The sequence below is a fragment of the Chiloscyllium plagiosum genome, chromosome 40 (genome assembly GCF_004010195.1).
Source record: "Chiloscyllium plagiosum isolate BGI_BamShark_2017 chromosome 40, ASM401019v2, whole genome shotgun sequence".
Taxonomy (NCBI): domain Eukaryota; kingdom Metazoa; phylum Chordata; class Chondrichthyes; order Orectolobiformes; family Hemiscylliidae; genus Chiloscyllium; species Chiloscyllium plagiosum.
Window position 1 is genome coordinate 18,713,452 of NC_057749.1, and position 19,039 is coordinate 18,732,490.

General features: G+C 42.3%; 2 protein-coding genes and 1 long non-coding RNA gene across 6 annotated transcripts in view; 2 read left to right on the forward strand and 1 right to left on the reverse strand.

Moving 5' to 3' along the window:
• Positions 1–307: 307 nt before the first annotated feature.
• The window catches only part of LOC122542590, a 23,483-nt gene continuing 4,751 nt past the window's right edge, over positions 308–19,039 (reverse strand). Inside the window, exons 2-4 of one of the 2 annotated variants that reach the window (XR_006309826.1) lie at positions 15,494–15,496; positions 4,864–5,351; positions 308–390 (exon numbers count right to left, since the gene is read on the reverse strand). This is a non-coding gene — a long non-coding RNA (uncharacterized LOC122542590). Of the gene's footprint in view, positions 391–4,247; positions 5,352–15,493; positions 15,497–19,039 lie in introns of those variants that run through there. The other variant, XR_006309825.1, reaches the window with a different exon arrangement.
• pclaf (PCNA clamp associated factor) lies at positions 3,962–9,259 on the forward strand. The gene is made up of 4 exons (XM_043680522.1): positions 3,962–4,237; positions 7,370–7,450; positions 8,057–8,222; positions 8,824–9,259. Exons 1-4 carry the CDS (start codon positions 4,066–4,068, stop codon positions 8,876–8,878), a joined length of 474 nt encoding a protein of 157 aa, XP_043536457.1. The 5' UTR covers positions 3,962–4,065; the 3' UTR covers positions 8,879–9,259.
• Positions 18,675–19,039, forward strand: part of snupn (snurportin 1) — a 39,703-nt gene continuing 39,338 nt past the window's right edge. For all 3 annotated transcript variants that reach the window (XM_043680519.1, XM_043680520.1, XM_043680521.1), the window contains exon 1: positions 18,675–18,780. The gene's annotated coding sequence lies outside the window, so the exon portion shown is untranslated. The remainder of the gene's footprint in view (positions 18,781–19,039) is intronic.

A 19,039-nucleotide genomic window follows, 5' to 3' on the forward strand; every position in this document is an offset into this window, starting at 1 on the left:
CATTCATACACAACATCTACATATATGACGTGCATTGCAATTATCTCCATTGGGAAGCATAGGATATCCTGTGATCAATTACCATTTACTCTGAGTAATTGTCGAAGGTCATTTATTTTATGTCCAAAGTTCACAGCCCAAACTAAACATGAAAAAAACACTGGCACGTTTGGAAGTTGTGCACACGTTTAAAAACGTTAATCAATTTTCTTCCATTTGAAGTTTGAATCTACATTTAGCAAACTTAATCTTGCATGATATCATAGTCAAAGCCTCTTCCATGTTCAAGTGACAAGAAACCAATGTAGGTGTTTGGCACCAAGTCAAAATCATCAGAGAGCTGGTGCAGACTTGATCAGTTGAATGGCTTTATTCTGTGATTTAATGATTCTGTGAACATGAAAGGATAATTCTTGTTTTAGAGCCAACTACCAAACAATCAAATCCAGAATCTAATGCTGTGGGGAGATAAATACAAATCCCACCCGGCCAAGTAGGAGGAATTTAAATTCAATGAATAAATTTGGAATTAAAAAGCTAGTGTCCCTGCAAAATCCATCTAGTCCACTAGTGCCCTTTAGGGGAGAAAACTCTACCATCCTTACCCTTTTCTTCATGTAACTCTAGAGTTACAGCACATTTGACTCTTAACTGCCCTCTAAAATGACCAAATAAGCCACTCAATTCTGGGCCAGTTAGGGACAGGCAACAAATGCTGACACCAATATATGAACAAGGAATAAGAGTAGGGCACTTCACCCTTCGGGCCTGCTCTGCAATTCAAGATGGTCATGGCTGGTCTAATTTTAAACTCAACTGTACATTCTTGCCTAATTTTTCAAGAATCTGTCTACCTCGGCCTTAAAAATATTTAAACAGTTTGCATCCACCGCTTCACCCACGTCCCGGGACGGACTTTTTAAAAAAGACAAGGTTCCACATCATAGACTGCTTAATGAGGTTGGATCACATGGAATACAGGGAGAACTAGCAATTTGGATTCAAAATTGACTGGAAAGTAGGAAACTGAGGGTGGTGGTGGAGGGATGCTTTTCAGACTGGAGGCCTGTAACCAGCGTTGTGCTGCAGGGATGAGTGCTGGGTCCAGTGCTTTTTGTCATTTGTGTAATGATTTGGATGTTAACATAGGTATAGTTAGTAAATTTGCAGATGAGACCAAAATTGGAGGTATGGCGGACAGCAAAGAAGATTACATCACAGTACATTATCTTGATCAGACGGACCGATGGGCCAAGAAATTTGCTCTAATAATAAACTCCAAGACTGACAACACAATGGTCAGTAAGATAACGAAAAATTCATCAACTTCCTGAAACAAAATGGCCACAAATTCTCATTCACACACAACATCTACATATATGACGTGCAGTGCAACTGTCTTCATTGGGAAGCATAGGATATCCTGTTGTCAATTACCAATTATTCTGAGTAATTATATTTACTAGGGTAAATCAGTGCAGGACTTATACCCTTAATGGTAAGATCCTGGGGCATGTTGCTGAACAGAGAGATTGGAGTGCAGATTCATATTTCCTTGAAAGTAGAGTTGCAGGTAGACTGGGTAGCTAAGAAGGCGTTTAGTACGTATGCTTTTTTTAATCGGTGCATTGCATGTAGGAATTGGGAGGTCCTGTTGAGGCTGTACAGGACATTGGTGAGGCCACTTTTGGAAGACTGCATTCAGTTCTGGTCTCCTTGCTATAGGAATGTCATCAAACTCGAAAGGGTTCAGAAAATATTTACAAGGATATTGTCAGGGTTGGAGGGGTTGAGCTATAGAGAGAGGCTGATTAGGCTGGGGTTGTTTTCTCTGGAGCGTCAGAGGCTGAGCAGTGGCCTTAGAAGTTTATAAAATCATGAGGGATATATATATAAGATGAACAGTCAATGTTTTTTACCCAGGTCAAAAATCACATGGCACCAAGTTGTAGTCCAACGGATTTATTTGAAAACACAAATTTTCAGAGACTCATTCCTTTTTCAGGTACCCGTGACCTGAAGAAGGAGCAAGGCTCTGAAAGCTTGTGTTTTCAAATAAACCTGTTGGACTATAAGCTGGTGTCATGTGACTTTTGACCTTGTCTAACCCAGTCCAACACCAGCACCTCCATATCATCTTTTCCACAGGATAGGGAAGTCCAAAATTAGAGGGCATAGGTTTAAGGTGAGAGATGAAAAATTTAAACAGGACCTAAGGGGCAATTTTTTCAGGCAGAGGGTGGTGCGTGTATGGTGTGAACTGCAGGAGGAATTGGTGGAGGCTGGTGCAATTACAATATTTAAAAGGCATCTAGATGTGTATTTGAATAGGAAGCGTTTGGAGGGATATGGGTCAAATGCTGACAAAAGGTTAATTTAAGGTCAGCATGGATGAGTTGGACCAAAGGGTTTGTTGGAACGCTATACATTTCTATGACTCTAACTATGTGTTTTTATAACTTTTAAACCATCTGATAATTGCACTGTTATTTGAGGTGAAAATTACACAAGAGAGGAAATGAAAGATATGATTGAAATTCTACCAAGTAAATAATCAAGAATTATTGTCACATGTACCTAGGTACAGTGAAAAGTTTTCTTTTGCATGCAATAGGGTCAAATCATACCATACAAAGTGTATTAGGATAATAGAAGACAACGAAGAATACAATGTTACAGCTGCAGTGAAGGCGCACAGACAGCGAGATCAACATCAAATTTAAAATTTGAGAGGTCCATTAGAAGTCTATTAACTGGTAAGAAGCTGTTAAAACTATTTGTATGTCTACGCAAACCTTTAAATCATCTCTCCAACGGAAGAAGGTGGAAGGGAGTATAGCCAGGATGGGAGAGGTCTTTCACTATGTTGGTTGCTTTCTGGAGGCAGCAGGAAGTATAGCAAACGGATGGTAGGTTGCTTTACATGGTGGACTTGGCTGTGTTCACAACTCGTAGTTTCTTGCGGTCTTCGGAAGAGCAGTTGCCTTATTACACAGTACTGCATCCGACTGGGTGCTTTTTATCGTGCAACTATCAAAACTGGAAAGAGTCTTTGTGGAGCATGTCAAATTTCCTTAGCCTCCTGCGGAAGTAAAGATGTTGTGCTTTCTTGACCATTGTGTCGACATGAGTGGACCAGGACAGATTGTTGATAAGCACTCAATCTCTTTCTTATATTCTGTCTTATCGTTGTTTGAGATACACTGTACGATGGTGTAGTCAGTAAACTTATCAATGGAGTTGGGGTGGAATTGGCCACACAGTCATGAGTGTATAGGGAGCATGGTAGGGTGCTGGGTACACAGCCTTGAGTGACACCAGTATTGAGGATTATGGTGGAGGAGGTGTTGTTGCCGATTCTTACTGATTGCTGTCTATGGGAGAAGAAATTGAGGATCCAGTTACAGAGGAGAGTGTGGAGGTCTATGTCATGCAGTTCAGAGATGAATTTGTTTGGTATTGTGGTACTGAAGGCTGAGCTTTAGTCAATAAGCAATGGACTTGCAGAAATGACTTTGTAGAAATTGGATCCATCAATTAAAATTATAATCACAATTGCCTTGACATTCATTCTAATTGCCCTGGGTGAAACTAAACCTTCAATTACTGAAGTTAAGTCAGCAAACAATAAAAGCCGGGAAAATGAAAGTCCCGCCAATCTACCGAGATTCCCATTGGTCTATTCCCCTGCCAATCACGTAAGTTTGCTCGATAATTGGGGAATCACGTAAATCAATCCACTTATGCGCGGGAGATATAAAACAACTTTAATGAAAGGAAATTTCAATTTCTCCTTATCTCCTACCGAAATGCCAGTGGATTCATTCAATACATTCTCCTTTAAAAAGTGTTCTTTCTCAGAATGATTGCAAATGTGAAATAAAACCCCGCTTTCCCGCCACACACAGCCCGCACCCACCCCACCCCCAAAGCCGCCTGTTGATTGGTGAGTCGGTGCGGACGGTTTTATGAGACCCTCGCTCCGATTGGCGCGTCTCGGGAGGAGGAACGATCCGAGACGCTGGGTTGGGCAGTATTCCCCGCACCCGCCAAAAGTGCCGGCCAATGGCGGGCCGCGATTGGCCGAGGGAAGAAGGCGCGAGCCGGGGCGGCCGGTTTAAAAGGGGAGAGGCGGGAGTGGCGCGAGCCTGTGGCCCCGCTCTAACCGCCCCCGTGACGAAGATGGTCCGCACCAAGGCTGACAGCCCGTCCACCTCCACCGGCTCCTTTCGCAAAGGTGAGGGGAATGCCAACAGACCGTCCGCTTCCCCCCGCACCCCGCACTCCTGGCAGCATCAGCCTGTCCCTTTCTCCAACATCCGTCTGTCGGTATGGGGGCGGGAGATGTCGAGCGGGCGCCGCCATCGCCGCCTCCTTCCCTTAAACCGCCGGTGTTACTGCGGGCCTGAATCGTCTCGCCTGTTAACCGGGATCTTTGGCGGACCCGCTTCTATCTTTTCATCCTTTATTTATTTTTTGGTTGTTGGGAGGTGTGTGTTTTATTTTAGTACACCGTGCTCCCCGCGGGAATCGGTGTGTGAGGTGGACGGCTCCCCGGCAATCCCCTCACACACTGTCCCTCCTGTTTTTTTTATATACCAACGTGGTCACCTTTTGGCGCTTTGACCAAGGCCAGGGTCCAGCGGGGGTTCGGTCTTTAATTCTTTCCCCTTACCCCCCCACTCTCCTCAACAATCGGCTGCCTCTTTAAGTATTAAATAGCGACCTTTTTTTTTGTGGTAAGTCACCTTTCACAAGTGGGTTCTCAAACAACTTCGCACTTAGGAATTAAATGGTATGACCCAGAGCTTTGTCCGAATACTTTTAAGGCAAAATTAAATTTTAAAAAAAAAACCTATGTACCTGTCTGACATCGCAACCGATCAGGAAGCAATTCCGAGATGACCTTGTTGGATCTGGAAATGTTAACTTCCTTTTTTTTTTGTTCTTGTTTCCACAGATGCTGCTGTGTCTCTCCAGCGCATTCTGTTTTTGTTCCAGGCCAGGCAGTATCAGTTAAAGCTTCAGGTCCACTTTGTATCAGTTGAAAAGATTTAGATGATTAGGTTTTGAGCAAGTGGAAGAGAGGCAGGAGCACAAAAGGGAAGGTGCATTGAGAATCGATGACACTTAATGGATTAAATGAAATGAGGCTTGATGCCGTGCACTTGATTATTGGTTTTAATGTCTGCATCGACTCTCTTCTGGTCACCACAGATCCACTGATTTTAAGCCTTGAAAGTACACTTAATCTACATTGCTCTAATTTGCAATCATGTACTCACTTTAATATACTGATCCAGAGTTGTTTACAGGAGTGCATCAGCCTGCCAATAATACTAAACCAAAGTCTGGGGCAACTAACCAAAAGCTTGGTATGTAAGAGATCTCGGTAAGATCTTCAGGGAAGTCATTCCAGTGCTTGGTCTTAGACCGCTGAAGTGAGAGGATTTTATTGTACCTGATTTTTTTTGTTGAAAATCCTGCATTTGATTTGCATCATGCACCAGAAGAATTAGTTTGCCTTGTTTGAATTTTGTCTTGTCTTTGAATACTGCAAGAATCAGAACTTAGGTGCCCTGTTTCCAAATGGCAAAGTTTGGACATGGGATGAAATTCAATATTTTGAAGCTTGCAGCTAATACAGAATAAGTAGGGATATCTTAGAGATCACTTTCAAGAAAATTTGGGTGAGAATATGGTAGATGGAGTGTAATGTGAAAATGTAGGATATTTCTGCATAGTAGCTTGGTTAAACATTTCAAATGCAATGCAGTTTTGGTCTCCCACTTTCCTAATACTTTCTCTTTGGAAAGAGTTTACATTCCCTGTAAGCTGCATAGCTACTGGGTGGTACTCTGTATGACGTTTAGTTGGGTGTTCAGAAGAAGTAGTTTAGGCCATGTTTGGAAGGAGTGTGAAGATTCACTAGATTGGTCCCCAGGTTGGCAGGACTGCCCTATAAAGAAATTGGGCTAAACTTGTCAGGCCCCTTTGGGTCATTGCTGACCATGGGTTGCATCCTCATTCTGGCTTTCTGCTTTCCTGAAGCAATGTTGCTTGTGTCTGAAGAGACCAATGATTGTCCTGGTTGAAGAAGTCACATCTTATGTGACCTTCGATCTGCTAGAACTGCTGCGCTCCTTCATGCCTGCTTCTCTGCTACAGTGATCATTAGCTTCTTTTCCCCTGGTTTGAGGTGTTGGTTCAGGGTGCTTCTCCATCTCGTGCAGTCAGCTGCAAGCTATTCTCAGGACATAACGATATCAAGCACCTACTTGTCCCTTCCACTGACATCCTTGTAGCACAGCTAGGGACATCCAGTGGGTCTCTTTCCAGATGCAAGCTCTCCATAGAGCATATCCTTTGGGACGAGGCTCTTGTCCATGCAGTGGATGTGGTCCAACCACTACAGTGTCTGCTGCCTGAGCAGAGGACCATTGCAAAGCCTGTATTCTTTGGATTTCTGAATGTGATCTCATCGAAACCTAACAAATACTTGGTTGTAGATGCAGGTAAGATATTTACACATAGGAAGAAATACAGACCATTAGTCTGCTCTGTCATTAATGACTGGCTAAGCTGAACTCTAATTTCCCCTTTCCTGAACCCGGATTACCTTGGGTTAAAAATCTGTTTCAGCCTTAAATACTTAATGACCCAGCCTTAGTTTCTCCTGATTGGAGAGTCAAGACCTAGGGAAATAATTTGTACAGGGGAACTTTCTTAATGATCTGCAGGATTTTATAATTTTCTCACCCAATGGCTTCTAGAAACTGAGTTTGAATATGCTTAGTGTTAGATTTGGTTACTAATAGTGTAAAGTTTTGTGGTTTAAAGGCATTGAAGTATTTTTTCAGTCATAATGGAAAATTTTATACAAAAGCACTTATCTGAACAGAAGTTTCCCTTGTGACTTTTCTAGGACATTGCTTCCATGTGAATTGAAGATTGATCTAAACTGGTAGGACTGCAAATTAGATGTACTGTTTTTAATTTAGCAAATCTGAGTTTAGTAGGAGTACTTTTTTTTTTCTTTACCTAATCCAGGATTGGTGACTGTTCACATTCCATGATATTCTATCTAGAAAAATCCTGAGTAAGGAGTGAAGTCTGTTTCCTATAGTCAATAGGAACCAGTCTCTTCTGGTCTTCCTCGCTAGTTCAACATTCTCTAGTTGCCACTGACCTTGGAGATGCTTACTTGAGTAGTGTCCTTACTTAATTTTATTTGCAACATACTGGTGCCTTGGTTAAGAACCAAATGAGTCTGGGCCTTTGTAAAAATCACTAACCGGATTCTTGTTTTAAGCTTTAGTGTAGCTTCTTGTGTAGGAGACACCCATGCAATTGCCTTTTGTTTTAACAGCCGTTGCTGCCAGAGCACCAAGGAAGGCACTTGGATGTGCAAGTACAGCCAATGTTTCCCTAACATCTCCTGGGAAAAAGGGTATGTATTGAACAGTTCTTGAACAACCAGTAGCCTACAATCTCTGCAAAATAACCAGTATTAGCAGTGATTCAGACTTGTCAAAGATTTTTCACATTCATTTCAATTGTTAAACTTGAGGGTTTTTAAAGCTTGTATCTAATTGCTTTTGGATTTTCAGTTTTCACTTGTGCAATAAAACTTAATATTTGGATGACCAACATGGGGCAGGGAGAGAATGAAAGGGCCTTTAAAGAGAAAAGGTGTCCTGATAAGGCTCTCAAGAAACAGGAGTCCATCTTTAGATGGGAACCTCCAAATTTTAGGTGGGAATGTAGACTTCTGTCTACTCAATCTCCAACTTTAAAGATGAAATGTCTGTCTCCCTCTTATTCTGATATTAAACAATTAAGGATATGGTGTGCCAGCAAGACTGAGGTGAGTTAGCTTGCAGGGTCAACAACTCTGAAGGCTATAATTGAATTATTCATCAGGAGGGTTAGTGAATTTCATCCATCTATTTATTTCAAACTTGGAAAGTTTTCACAACCTGGTCTAATTTTTTTTACTGTAAGATGAAGGCTTGCTGCAAGCTCTGATTAATGGGCATGTTTTTATGCTTAACAGAAAACAAATATGCTGGTGGGAACCCAGTATGTCCAAGACCAACCCCAAAGTGGCAGAAAGGGATTGGAGAATTCTTCGGTCCTTTCAAACAGCCTGGAAAGGAGAATACAGAGCCATCAGATATCAGCAGTAGCAGCAAGGCTGGAACAAGTAAAGCTCCAAGAAGGTAAATTTTACCACTCACTCATCCAAAGGCACTCTATGGCTTGATGTGGGTCTTAGCTAGACTGTCCTCTGGTCTTCCACTCCCCACCTCTTCCTCCGCTACATTGATGACTGCATTGGCGCCACCTCGTGCTCCCGCGAGGAGGTTGAGCAATTCACCCAGCTCAGTTGGGCATATTACTCCTTTACAGGGGAAGCATGTTGATAGATCTTTTCCTGAATACTGAAAAGATCTTTCAGACTTGGGAGTATGATTATTAATGGTCAACTGTGTGACCATAACATCAGACTTTTACATCCAAGATACTGTAGTTTCCTTCAAATATCAGATTTCACCTACAGCAAAGGGCACTGTCTCCATTATTTTTCCTTGAGATAACATCTTTCTGGCTTGAAGCTTTTTACAACTTGTTGCTGTAATGCAGTTATGGAAGAATTGCCTTAAGGGCTGTAGCAATCTAACAACTGAATTAAATGATCTTGGGATGAGTGCTTCCAAGCCAACACTGTCCATCTAAGATTTAATATTTTCAAGAAAGTACAAAACTGCATTTTGGGCACATTTTCTTGGAAATAACTTATGATGTATTTGCTCTGCCTAGGGCACGTGTTCTACCTGAGGACTCTGAGGAAGCAGCTTCAGATGAAGAGAACTGAATACCACTTGCCCACACCACGTCTAATACTTGAATTGATCTTCCTTGACGTGTATATTTGTATATATGTCTATTGCTATGTAGTATGGATTTCTTAGTTGTCTTGTACAGAGTTAAAATACCATTAAAAGCCATAACTATGGAATCAATTTAAAAGCTGCCAGTTGAATATTTTGGTCCAGGGCCAGTGGTCCCTGAGCAAAATGAAACTATCTACATAATTATTTGTTTTATTAATCTTTTTGACCTATACTTGTGTTGATGGGTGGGGTTAGAAATGAAATTTCATGAACCAAGGCCTATAACCTATCTTGTGAATTTGCTGTATCTTTACAATTATCTTTTATAATAAATTTTTAAGCTGTGCCAAACTAAATATTGAGCAAGTCTCACTCTGGATCAAATGTTGAAACTTTCTAATGACTATTCCTGGCTTTGTTCTTCATGTATTCATTTCCTGACTTCAATGCTTCAAAATTCCAACAGTGAAGGGATAGCAATACATTGCCAATCTTGAGTGGCTTGGAGGGGAATGTGCAGGTATTCATGTATTTGCTGTCATTCTAGATGGTGGTCAATTTGCAAGGTGCTGTGTAAGGAGTGTTGGTGGCCTCCAGTGTCTTGTAGCTGTGGTACACCACTACTCTACAGGAGCAGTGAAATTTTCATGTTTAAATTTTAAATGGTTGCTTTCTCCTGAACGGTTGAGCTGCTGGATTATTGTTGGAACTACTGCCATCCAGGAAGTAGGGAGTATTTCATCAACTGCCTGACCTCCACCATGTGGGTGGTGGACAGACTGTAGGACATCAGGTGATGTAACTTGAATGATTCCCAGCCTCTGACCTGCTCTTGTAGCCAGTGTTTAAATGGCTGCCTCATGGCCTTCTCCAGAATGTTGGCTGTGGAGGGTACAGTGGCCAGGTGAATGGGTGATGGTTAAATTCTCATTGGTCACTGCTAGGCACTTGACAAATATTTGCCACTTTGCCAAAGTAAATAGTCCATTGTGGTATCTGGGCATAAACTGATTAAGGATGAATAGTGATCAATGAACACCATCTTTTGTGTGGAGAGAAGGTCAGTTGAAACAAATCAAAATATTTGGACTTGAGACATTTATCTACACAGACTCCTGCCGTGATGTCTTGTGGTTGAAGGTCTGTCATCTCTGCTTCAAGTTTTCCTTTTTGTGGTATTGGAATGTATCTGGCCAGCAGGTTATTTTCCTATTAATTTGCTATGCTGATGCTCCTTGATTCTAGTCTCATCATATTGTACCTTTTTTGAGTCCAGACAGAGTTGGAGAAAGTGAGGGCTGGAGATTAGTCAAGACTCTGCTGCTGGAAAAGAACAGGTCAGGCAGTATCTGAGGACCAGGAGAATTGACATTTTGGGTCTAATGTTTAAGGTGCTGCCTAATCACCTGTGCTTTTTCAGCACCACATGCCACTCAGGAGCTGAGTGGCCATGGTAGAACCCAGTTTCAGTGAGCAGATCATTGCCAAGTAAATGTTGTTTAATTGTACTAATCCACTTCCTTTTCTGATTGAAAGTTGACTGGCAGTATTTGACAAGGTTGGATTTCTCTATGTATAAGACATACCTGAACAAACTCATTGCTGCTACTGAGTCTTGAGAATGCTACTACTAAGGTAGTCTTGCCCTCTATTGTGTTCCGCATGATGCACTGACTTGTCAGGGGCCACTATGTAGTAGGTGGTGTGGACTGCAGATGCTGGAGATCAGAGCTGAAAATGTGTTGCTGGAAAAGCGCAGCAGGTCAGGCAGCATCCAAGGAGCAGGAGAATCGACGTTTTGGGCATTCCTGAAGAAGAGCTCATGCCTGAAACATCGATTCTCCTGCTCCTTGGATGCTGCCTGACCTGCTGCGCTTTTCCAGCAACACATTTTCACCACTATATAGTAATTTGGTTTTCTTTGCCTGATCAGACTTAATGGGATCTTGAATAAATCTTGATGACTTGGCAATTCCTATCAGATTTTCTACCTTGCAGGGAGTGGCAGAGGCGATTTGGGAGGTACAAAAGTGAGGGGCATAAGACAAACTTACTCCCATTTAGTTGAGGAATCAACTACGTGGGGTAGGTTCAAGGCAATGGATAGGAGGTTTGGATGAGGAAGGCACTGGATGGAATCTGGAACTCTGCTTGTGTTGAGAAACCCTCAAACATAAAAGGATTTAGATGTGTACTTGCACTGCCAAAGCATACAAGGCTAAAGTTAAGAGTTGGAGATTAGGATTAGAGCTTTTTTGACTAGTGCTGATACAATGGGCTGAAGAACCTTTTGTTATAAACATCAAACTATATCACTGTATTAGTACCTCTGGGTGTACCCAGCTAGTGGTACAGGACCTATCCAGTGTTGTTCTGTAGCAACATCTATGCTTGACTGACTTTGAAAATCTTCCTCATCTTGAAACTGCTCCTGATAGGATATTTCAGGTGCAACAAGGCTGTTACTGTTAGCTCTGATTTCATTCCTTTGGGGCTTTTGATACAACAGATTACCCAAGGACTATCAGAGGATGGTTAAGATTAAACCACAATGGGTCTAAACCGGCTGACTTCCTCCCTAAAGTACAATGGTGAATTTGTTTTTATGGTCACTTGATTAATTCCAGAATGTCTAAACTCAAATAACATAGGGTCAAATGCCAAGATTGTAGATTATGTTCCCCAGAGCATTATGTAAATTGTGGGATTATTAGTCCAATAACAATACCAGTCACCTGCAGTGACCTATACAGGAATAAGTTTTGCTGTTATTCCCAACTTTAGTTTACAGATTTAATCAACTTTCAAATTCTCCATTAAACTTTGCCCTGTCAATAACAGATTAAACTTAATGGTGAAATTAGATTCCCTACACTGTGGAAACAAGCCCTTCAGCTCAACATGTCCACACTGACCCTCTGAAGAGTAACCACCCAGACCCATTTGTTTCTGACTAACATACCAAACACTATATAAGCAATTTAGCAGTGTCAATTCACCAGACCTGTACATCTTTGGACTGTGGAAGGAAACCCACGCATACAATGTGCAAACTCCACAGACAGTTGCCTGCGGTTAGAGTCAAACCTGGCTCCTTGGTGCTGTGAAGTAGTGGTGCTGTGAAGTAGTAGTGCTAACCACTGAGCCACCGTGCTTGATTGGCTAATTTGGTTAGAAGTCATGTAGAATGTCCTCAGGCTCCCACTGAGGTCCTCGCTCTCATGGGCAACAGCTTTCTACCAATTTACTGCAAATTATTCATTGAAATGAGCATGGTAGCAAATTGTCTTTATCAAGCAAGTATTTTGGAGTTTGAAACCAAGTGGTATACACATGGGAAGTTCTCTGTTGGCTGGTGTCAAAACGAGCAAAGAGGAATGCATTTTTTGGAAAATCAGACCCGGCATATCACCACAAGAGTTCCTTAAGAGAGTATCCAAAAGTTGAACATCTTCAGCTGCTTCATCAATGACCTTCACTTCATAAAATCACAGGTGCACAATGTTCATCTCAATTCAAGTTTTGTCAAAGCATCTCCCAATCCTACTTTTGAAGGGCAAAAAGATCAGATATGGAAACACCATTAACTCCATGTTTGACTATATCAGCCTGACTTGAACATATATCACTGTCATTAGGTCAAAATCCTACATTCCCTCTGTAACAGCACTGTTGGAGTACTTTCACCATCTCACCTGCTGTGGTTCAAGAATGATAAGCAAGAGGCTGGAAGAACATAGCAAGCCAGGTAGCATCTGGAGGTGGAGAAGTAGACATATCAGGTGTGAGCTGAAAACGTGTTGCTGGAAAAGCGCAGCAGGTCAGGCAGCATCCAGGGAACAGGAGAATCGACATTTCGGGCATAAGCCCTTCTTCAGGAATCAGGTTCAAGAAGAGCAATTATGGATGGACAATAAATTGCTGTTCTAGCCGATGACATCCACAACATTAGAATTACCAAAAAATATATTTTTCCAGTACATTAATTCATGTACTCAAATTGAGCTGTAAAAATCCAAAGGTGGTATTCCCAAAGGAGAAAGTGAGGACTGGAGATCAGAGTTGAAGAGTGTAGTGCTGGAAGAGCACAGCAGGTCAGGCAGCATCCGTAGAGCAGGAGAATCAATGTTTCAGGCTTAAGCCCTTCATCAGGAATGAGGCTTGTGGGCAAGGGCTGAGAGATAAATGGTGTTGGGGGAAGTATCTGGGAAAGCAATAGATGGAGGTGGTGGTGAAAGTGATAGTTTGAAGAGGAGGGTGGACAGGTAGGACTGTTCAAGAAGGCGGTGCTGAGTTGGAAGATTGAGACCAGGATAAGGTAGGGGAAGGGAAACGGGGAGTCTGGTGAAATCCACATTGATCTTGTGTGTTTGAAGGTTCCCATGGCAGGAGAGGAGGTGCTCTTCCTCCAGGTGTTGGGTGTTTACGGTTTGGCAATGGAGGAGGCGCGGGACCTGCATCTCCATGGTGAAGTGGGAAGGGGAGTTAAAGTGTTCAGCCACAGGACAGTGAGGTTGGTTGGTGTGGGTGTCCCAGAGACGTTCTCTGAAATGAACAGCAAGTTGGCATCCTGTCTCCCCAATGTAGGGGAGACTACATTGGGTGCAATGGATGCAGTAAACGTGTGTGGACAAATTTCTTATGGATGTGGAAGGATCCTTTGGGGCCTTGGACAGTGGTGATGGGGCAGGTGTGGGCGCAGCTTTTGTACTTCTTACGATGGCAGGGGAAGGTGTCAGGAAGGGAGGGTGGGGGCGTGGACCTAACAAGGGAGTCGCGGAGGGAATGGTCTCTCTGAAACACAGATAGGGGTAGAGAGGCAAGTATATCTCTGGTGGTGGGGTCTATTTTAGGTGGTGGAAGTGGCGGTGGATGATGCGGTATATCCGGAAGTTGGTGGGGTGGAAGGTGAGGACCAGGATTGTTCTATCCCTGTTGCAATTGGAGAGGTGGGGTTCAAGAGCATTGGTGCAGTAAGTGGAGGAGATGCATCCCAAAGACCTTGTAAGTAAAGGCACCAAGATGTTTGGAACAAATGGTTAAAAATTCAATTACTTAATCCTGAGTATCTGATCACAGGGAGAATAAAAGTTGTGTAATACAGTTAACTTCAACAGGATTAGAATTTTAAGTTTTAGTTGATACCCAGTGAAAGCAGTATTGAAATGTGGGCAGAAGTTGAGAACTGAGCAGTGTTGTGTCTGCCAACACATAATTGCAAACTTGCTGCTTAGACCTGTCTGATTGGTTGTGGGATCACTTGGCTGTCTCTCACGTTCTGCTTTTGCTATTTGGCATACAGGTAGTCCTATGTTGCAGCTTCACCAGGTTGATGAGTTTTTAGTTGTGAAGATGGACTCCCAGGGGAATGACTCTCGGTTCCGTGATTAGTCAATAAGCACTCACAATCATTCTGGTTCTTTAAGACATCACTCTTTATTTCTTCTTACGGCAAGGTACAGGACATCCGGGAACACAGAAGTTGAGCACTTCCATTTTCCTCAAAGGAGCTGCACACAACAGCTTAATACAAAGACACTTTTTACTTTTCTTAAAGCAAGGGAGAGGGTGTGATCGCATAGTACATTCAAACAATTACCAGTTAATACATGATATTGCTTCATTGACAGTTAGTTGGTCCAATGATATTTCCTGGGAACCAATTTATGATCCAACGCTTAGGTCACTTCTATCTCATGAACCGAGCCACTGCACCTGCACCCAAAAGCCAGCCAGGACGGCTAGTACTGTCTTATCTAGTCAAGTTATTTATATGCTTTAAAGGGCACATTGTCTGCTAATCTCTATTGAAGCAAAGTTAAAAATCATACAACACCAGGTTATAGTCCAACAGGTTTAATTGGAAGCACTAGCTTTTGGAGCGCTGCTCCTTCATCAGGTGGTTGTGGAGTACACAACTGTAAGACACAATTTATAGCAAAAGTTTACAATGTGATGTAACTGAAATTATACATTGAAAAATACCTTGATTGTTTGTAAAGTCTCTCATCTGTTAGAGTGACCATGTTAGTTTCACTTCTTTAATATGTAAATCACAAATCTTTTTTTAAAAGTTACATTCTCAGATTAACTTTAATAATTGGTGTCAGCCCAGATAATGTGTTGCCCCCTGTGTGCTGTTGTCTGTGCCATAATGTTTAGACTGATTCTAATCTAAAAAAATGAGTCTGACATGGATTCATGCAGTTTTTGAGCAAAATACAATGTAACTCTGCAAGTACAAATTCACCCCACAAACATATGTGTATGTGTGCACGTGAGTTTGTGTGTGTGTCTGGGGTGGGGGGTTGTGACTGCCTGTGAGAGAGAATGTATATTGTTTGTGTGATTGTAAAGGGGTCTAAGTCTGTGAGTGAGTGCATGTGGGAGAGTGTGTATGTCTGTAGCAGTGTGTGTGTGTCTGGGATGGGGGATTGTGACTGTCTGTGAGAGAGAGTGTACATATGTGTGCGCGTGTACATGGGGTCTAAGTCTGTGAGAGGGTGCATGTGGGAGTGTGTGTGGAAAGAGTGCAAAAAGGATTTGCAAGAATGTCCTCAAAACTGGAAGGCTTGTGTTATAAGGAGAGGCTGGACAGGCTGGGATTGTTTTCCCTGGAGCGTAGGAAGTTCAGGGGGTGACCTTCTAGAGGTTGATAAAATCATGAGAGACGTACATAAAGGGACTAGCCAAGATCATTTCCCCAGGGAGGGGGAATCCAAAAACTAAAAAAGATAGCTTTATGGTGAGAGGAGAAAGATTTAAAAGGGACCTGAGGAGCAACATGTTCACACAGAGGTTGGTACTTATATGGAAGAAGCTGCCAGAGGAAGTGGTAGAGATGGGTACAATTACAACATTTAAAAGACATTTGAACAGGTAATGGTTAGGAAAGGTTTCGAGGGATATGGGCCAAATACAGGTAAATGGATTAATTCAGTTTAGAAATCTTAGTCGACACGATGAGTTGGGCCACATGGCTTGTTTCCATGCTGTATGACTCTATGATTCTAAGTATGGAATGGTGAGTTCATCGTGAGGGGTTGGGTTTGACAGTGGCAGAAGGGCATCACAGCAATATCAATGAGTTAAGCCATAGTGAGAGACTCTGACTTTGGTGTATTTGGTGAGCAGTGGCAGGGTGAATCAGCCCAGATGCGAAAGACAGTGCCTGAGGCTCAGTGACATTACTTGGGATTGGCATAGATGGCAGAGAGGTGGTGGTGGCTCTGAGCTTGCTGAGAACTCAAACGTAGATGGATTTTTCTTTAAGCTATAGCTTTTTCATTTGTCTCTTATTCTTAAAACTATCAAAATGGTACCAAATTGTGGTCATGAATGAAAGTTTTTCACTGTATTTTGTTGTATTTCTCACTGTAAAATACACATGACAATAAAAATCATTCATTCAATAAAACTCATTCATTCAAGGGGCTTCAACATTGTGGATGCATTGATTGTAATCTTCCAAAATGTGCTAGATTCTTGGAAAGTTCCAATGAACTATAAAACTGTAGATGCAATACCTCTAATCAGCAAAGGAGAGAGTCAATAAAAAGTAAGCTATAAGCCAGTTTGCATACATATATCATTGGGAAAGTGCTGGAATCTAATTTTAAGGAGATAGTAGTATAAAATCATACACAATCAGGCAGTAAACATGATTTGTGAAAGCAAAGTATTTTTTGGCAAATTTATTAGAGGTGTTTGTAGACAGAACATGCAGGGTGGATAAGGCCTGCAGTGTATTTGAATTTCCAAAAGGCATTCAGTGAAGTGCCAACATAGAAAATCTGAAAATCGCCTTTTTGTGACCATTTGTATTTACCCGCATGAACAAAAAAAATTGACATCCATGTGGCATATTAATTTCCTTTTCTGTCCTGTCTTGTGGTTATTCCACAAGATTAGAGGTAATGATGTTGGAAGCAATATAGTGGCATAAGTAGATGGTAAATTGACTGACAGGAAACAGAGAACATTGAAAATGTGTTTGTTTTCATGAGTATCTAGTAGGGATGGCACAATGATTAGTGCAGTGGCCTCAATGATTTATAAAGACTTGGTTGAAGAAGTATAGTGTACTATATGTGATTTTACTGATGATACAAAGACATATTTGAAAGCAAGGTGTGAGAAGAACACAAGGGGTATATACAGGATAAGTGAGTGGACAACAAAATGGCAGATAGAGTATGATGTGTGAAAATGTGAAGCTGTCCATTTTTGTGGGAAGAATAAAAAAGCAAAATATGTCTTATGCAGAGAGAGACTGCAGAATGCTGGGGTAAGAGACATCTTACAGCTGGGGTAAGGCGGGGTGGGGGGTGGGGAGGGAGCATGGTGGCTCAGTGGTTAGCGCCTCAGCACCAGGGAACCAGGTTCAATTCCTGCCTCGGGCAACTGTCTGTGTGGAGTTTGCACATCCTCCCCGTGTCTGTGTGGGTTTCTTCCGGGTGCTCCGGTTTCCTCCCACAGTCCAAAGATGTGCAGGTTAGGTGAATTGGCCATGCTAAACTGCCTGTAGTGTTAGGTGCATTGGTTTGGGGTAAATGAAGGGGAATGGGTCTGGGTGGGTTGCTCTTCGGAGGGTCAGTGTGGACTTGTTGGGCCAAAGGGCCTGTTTCCACACTGTAGGGAATTTAATCTAATCTAATCTGGATGTCCTTTTAAGTGAATTTCAAAAAGTAACTTTGCAGGCATTAGGAATTCAAATGGAATAGTCATTTTAATTACAAAAGAGGATGGGTATAAAAGTATAAAAGTAGTGTGCTTCCAATTAAACCTGTTGGACTATAACCTGGTGTTGTGTAAATTTTAACTTTGTACACCCCAGTCCAACACCGGCATCTCCAAATCATGACTACTATAGAGTCATGCAGCATCCGAGGACAGGCAAAATCGACGTTTCGGGCAAAAGCCCTTCATCAGGAATAAAAGCAACTTTACACAGTTCTGGTGCAAGATTACAAACCTGAAAAGTTAACTATCTCTGCACACCAACTCTTCCAGACCTGCTGTTTTTATTTTTTTTTAATACTGGTTAGCACATAAAACAATATTTTCATTGTATTTCAGTGTGTATGACAATAATAAATCAAATCAAATATCAAGTAGGGAAATGAACAATTCCGGAAATCACAGCGGGTCATCAGATGAAGAGTTATCTAGATTTGAAACATTAGCTTGCTCTCTCTCCGCAGATGCTGCCTGAGTTGCTGTGACTTTCAGCATTTTTTGTTTTCAGTACAGATTCCAGCATCTGCTGTAAATTGCTCTGACAAGGATGAAGTCTGTTGGTTGACAGAAATAACTGCAAAAATACAAAAATTATGCACAATGAATTGCAGATGCTGGAAATCAGAAACAAAATCATTAATTGCTGGAAAATCTCAGTAAGTCTGGTAGCATCTATGGAAAGAAAGCAGAGTTAAAGTTTCAGGTCCTGTGGTCTCTCTTCAGAACTGCAAAAATATTTTTTGGCAGGACAATACATGCCATTAGCAGTTGGTTTATTTTCAATCTGTGTGCTGTTGCTTTCATTTTTGAGAAGTGATTATTTTCTCTCTCTCACACTGCCCTCTCCCCTGGCAACTAGCAATTGCAATTCACACTCCAATGTCATGTGTCACCTGACGAAGGTGCAGCACTTCGGAGGGTTGGGATTTCAAATGAAACCTGTTGGACGACAAACTGGCGTGACTTGTGTGACCATGTGTCGAACAGGTTGAGTTTGGACACTCCGGGAAAGACGGTGGTCGGCCCTCCCCCCTCCCTTTGTCGGTCTGTGCGGAGTGAGGCGCTGTGAGAGGTGTTGGTTGGCCACCTGCAGCGGGGAGTCCGGTCACGAGGCGCCGAGGGAGGCCCTGAGGAACAGCTCAAGGTAGTTAAATGGCCGGGCTTTCGGTTTATTTATTTATTTATTTTAGCTGGAGCTCTCCGCTCGATGTAAAATGACAGGGATAAAAAGCTGTTTTTGTTTTAAAATGTGATCCAGGCTGTAACTTCCATGTTCACGGCCTCGGGCCTCAGGCTCTGCCGGTTTCAGTCTCCACACCCCCCACGGCCGGTCAGACCCTCATCACACCCCTGTCCTGGAACGGCTTTGGGATGTACATGAGAGACCCCCCCCCCACCCCGAC

Excerpts from the sequence above, each read along its gene's own strand:
- pclaf (XM_043680522.1), top strand. The coding sequence starts at position 4,066 with ATGGCGGGCCGCGATTGGCCGAGGGAAGAAGGCGCGAGCCGGGGCGGC. Across the intron at positions 4,238-7,369 it reads CACCGGCTCCTTTCGCAAAG|CCGTTGCTGCCAGAGCACCA; the intron begins GTGAGGGGAATG and ends TTGTTTTAACAG. Across the intron at positions 8,223-8,823 it reads ACAAGTAAAGCTCCAAGAAG|GGCACGTGTTCTACCTGAGG; the intron begins GTAAATTTTACC and ends TGCTCTGCCTAG.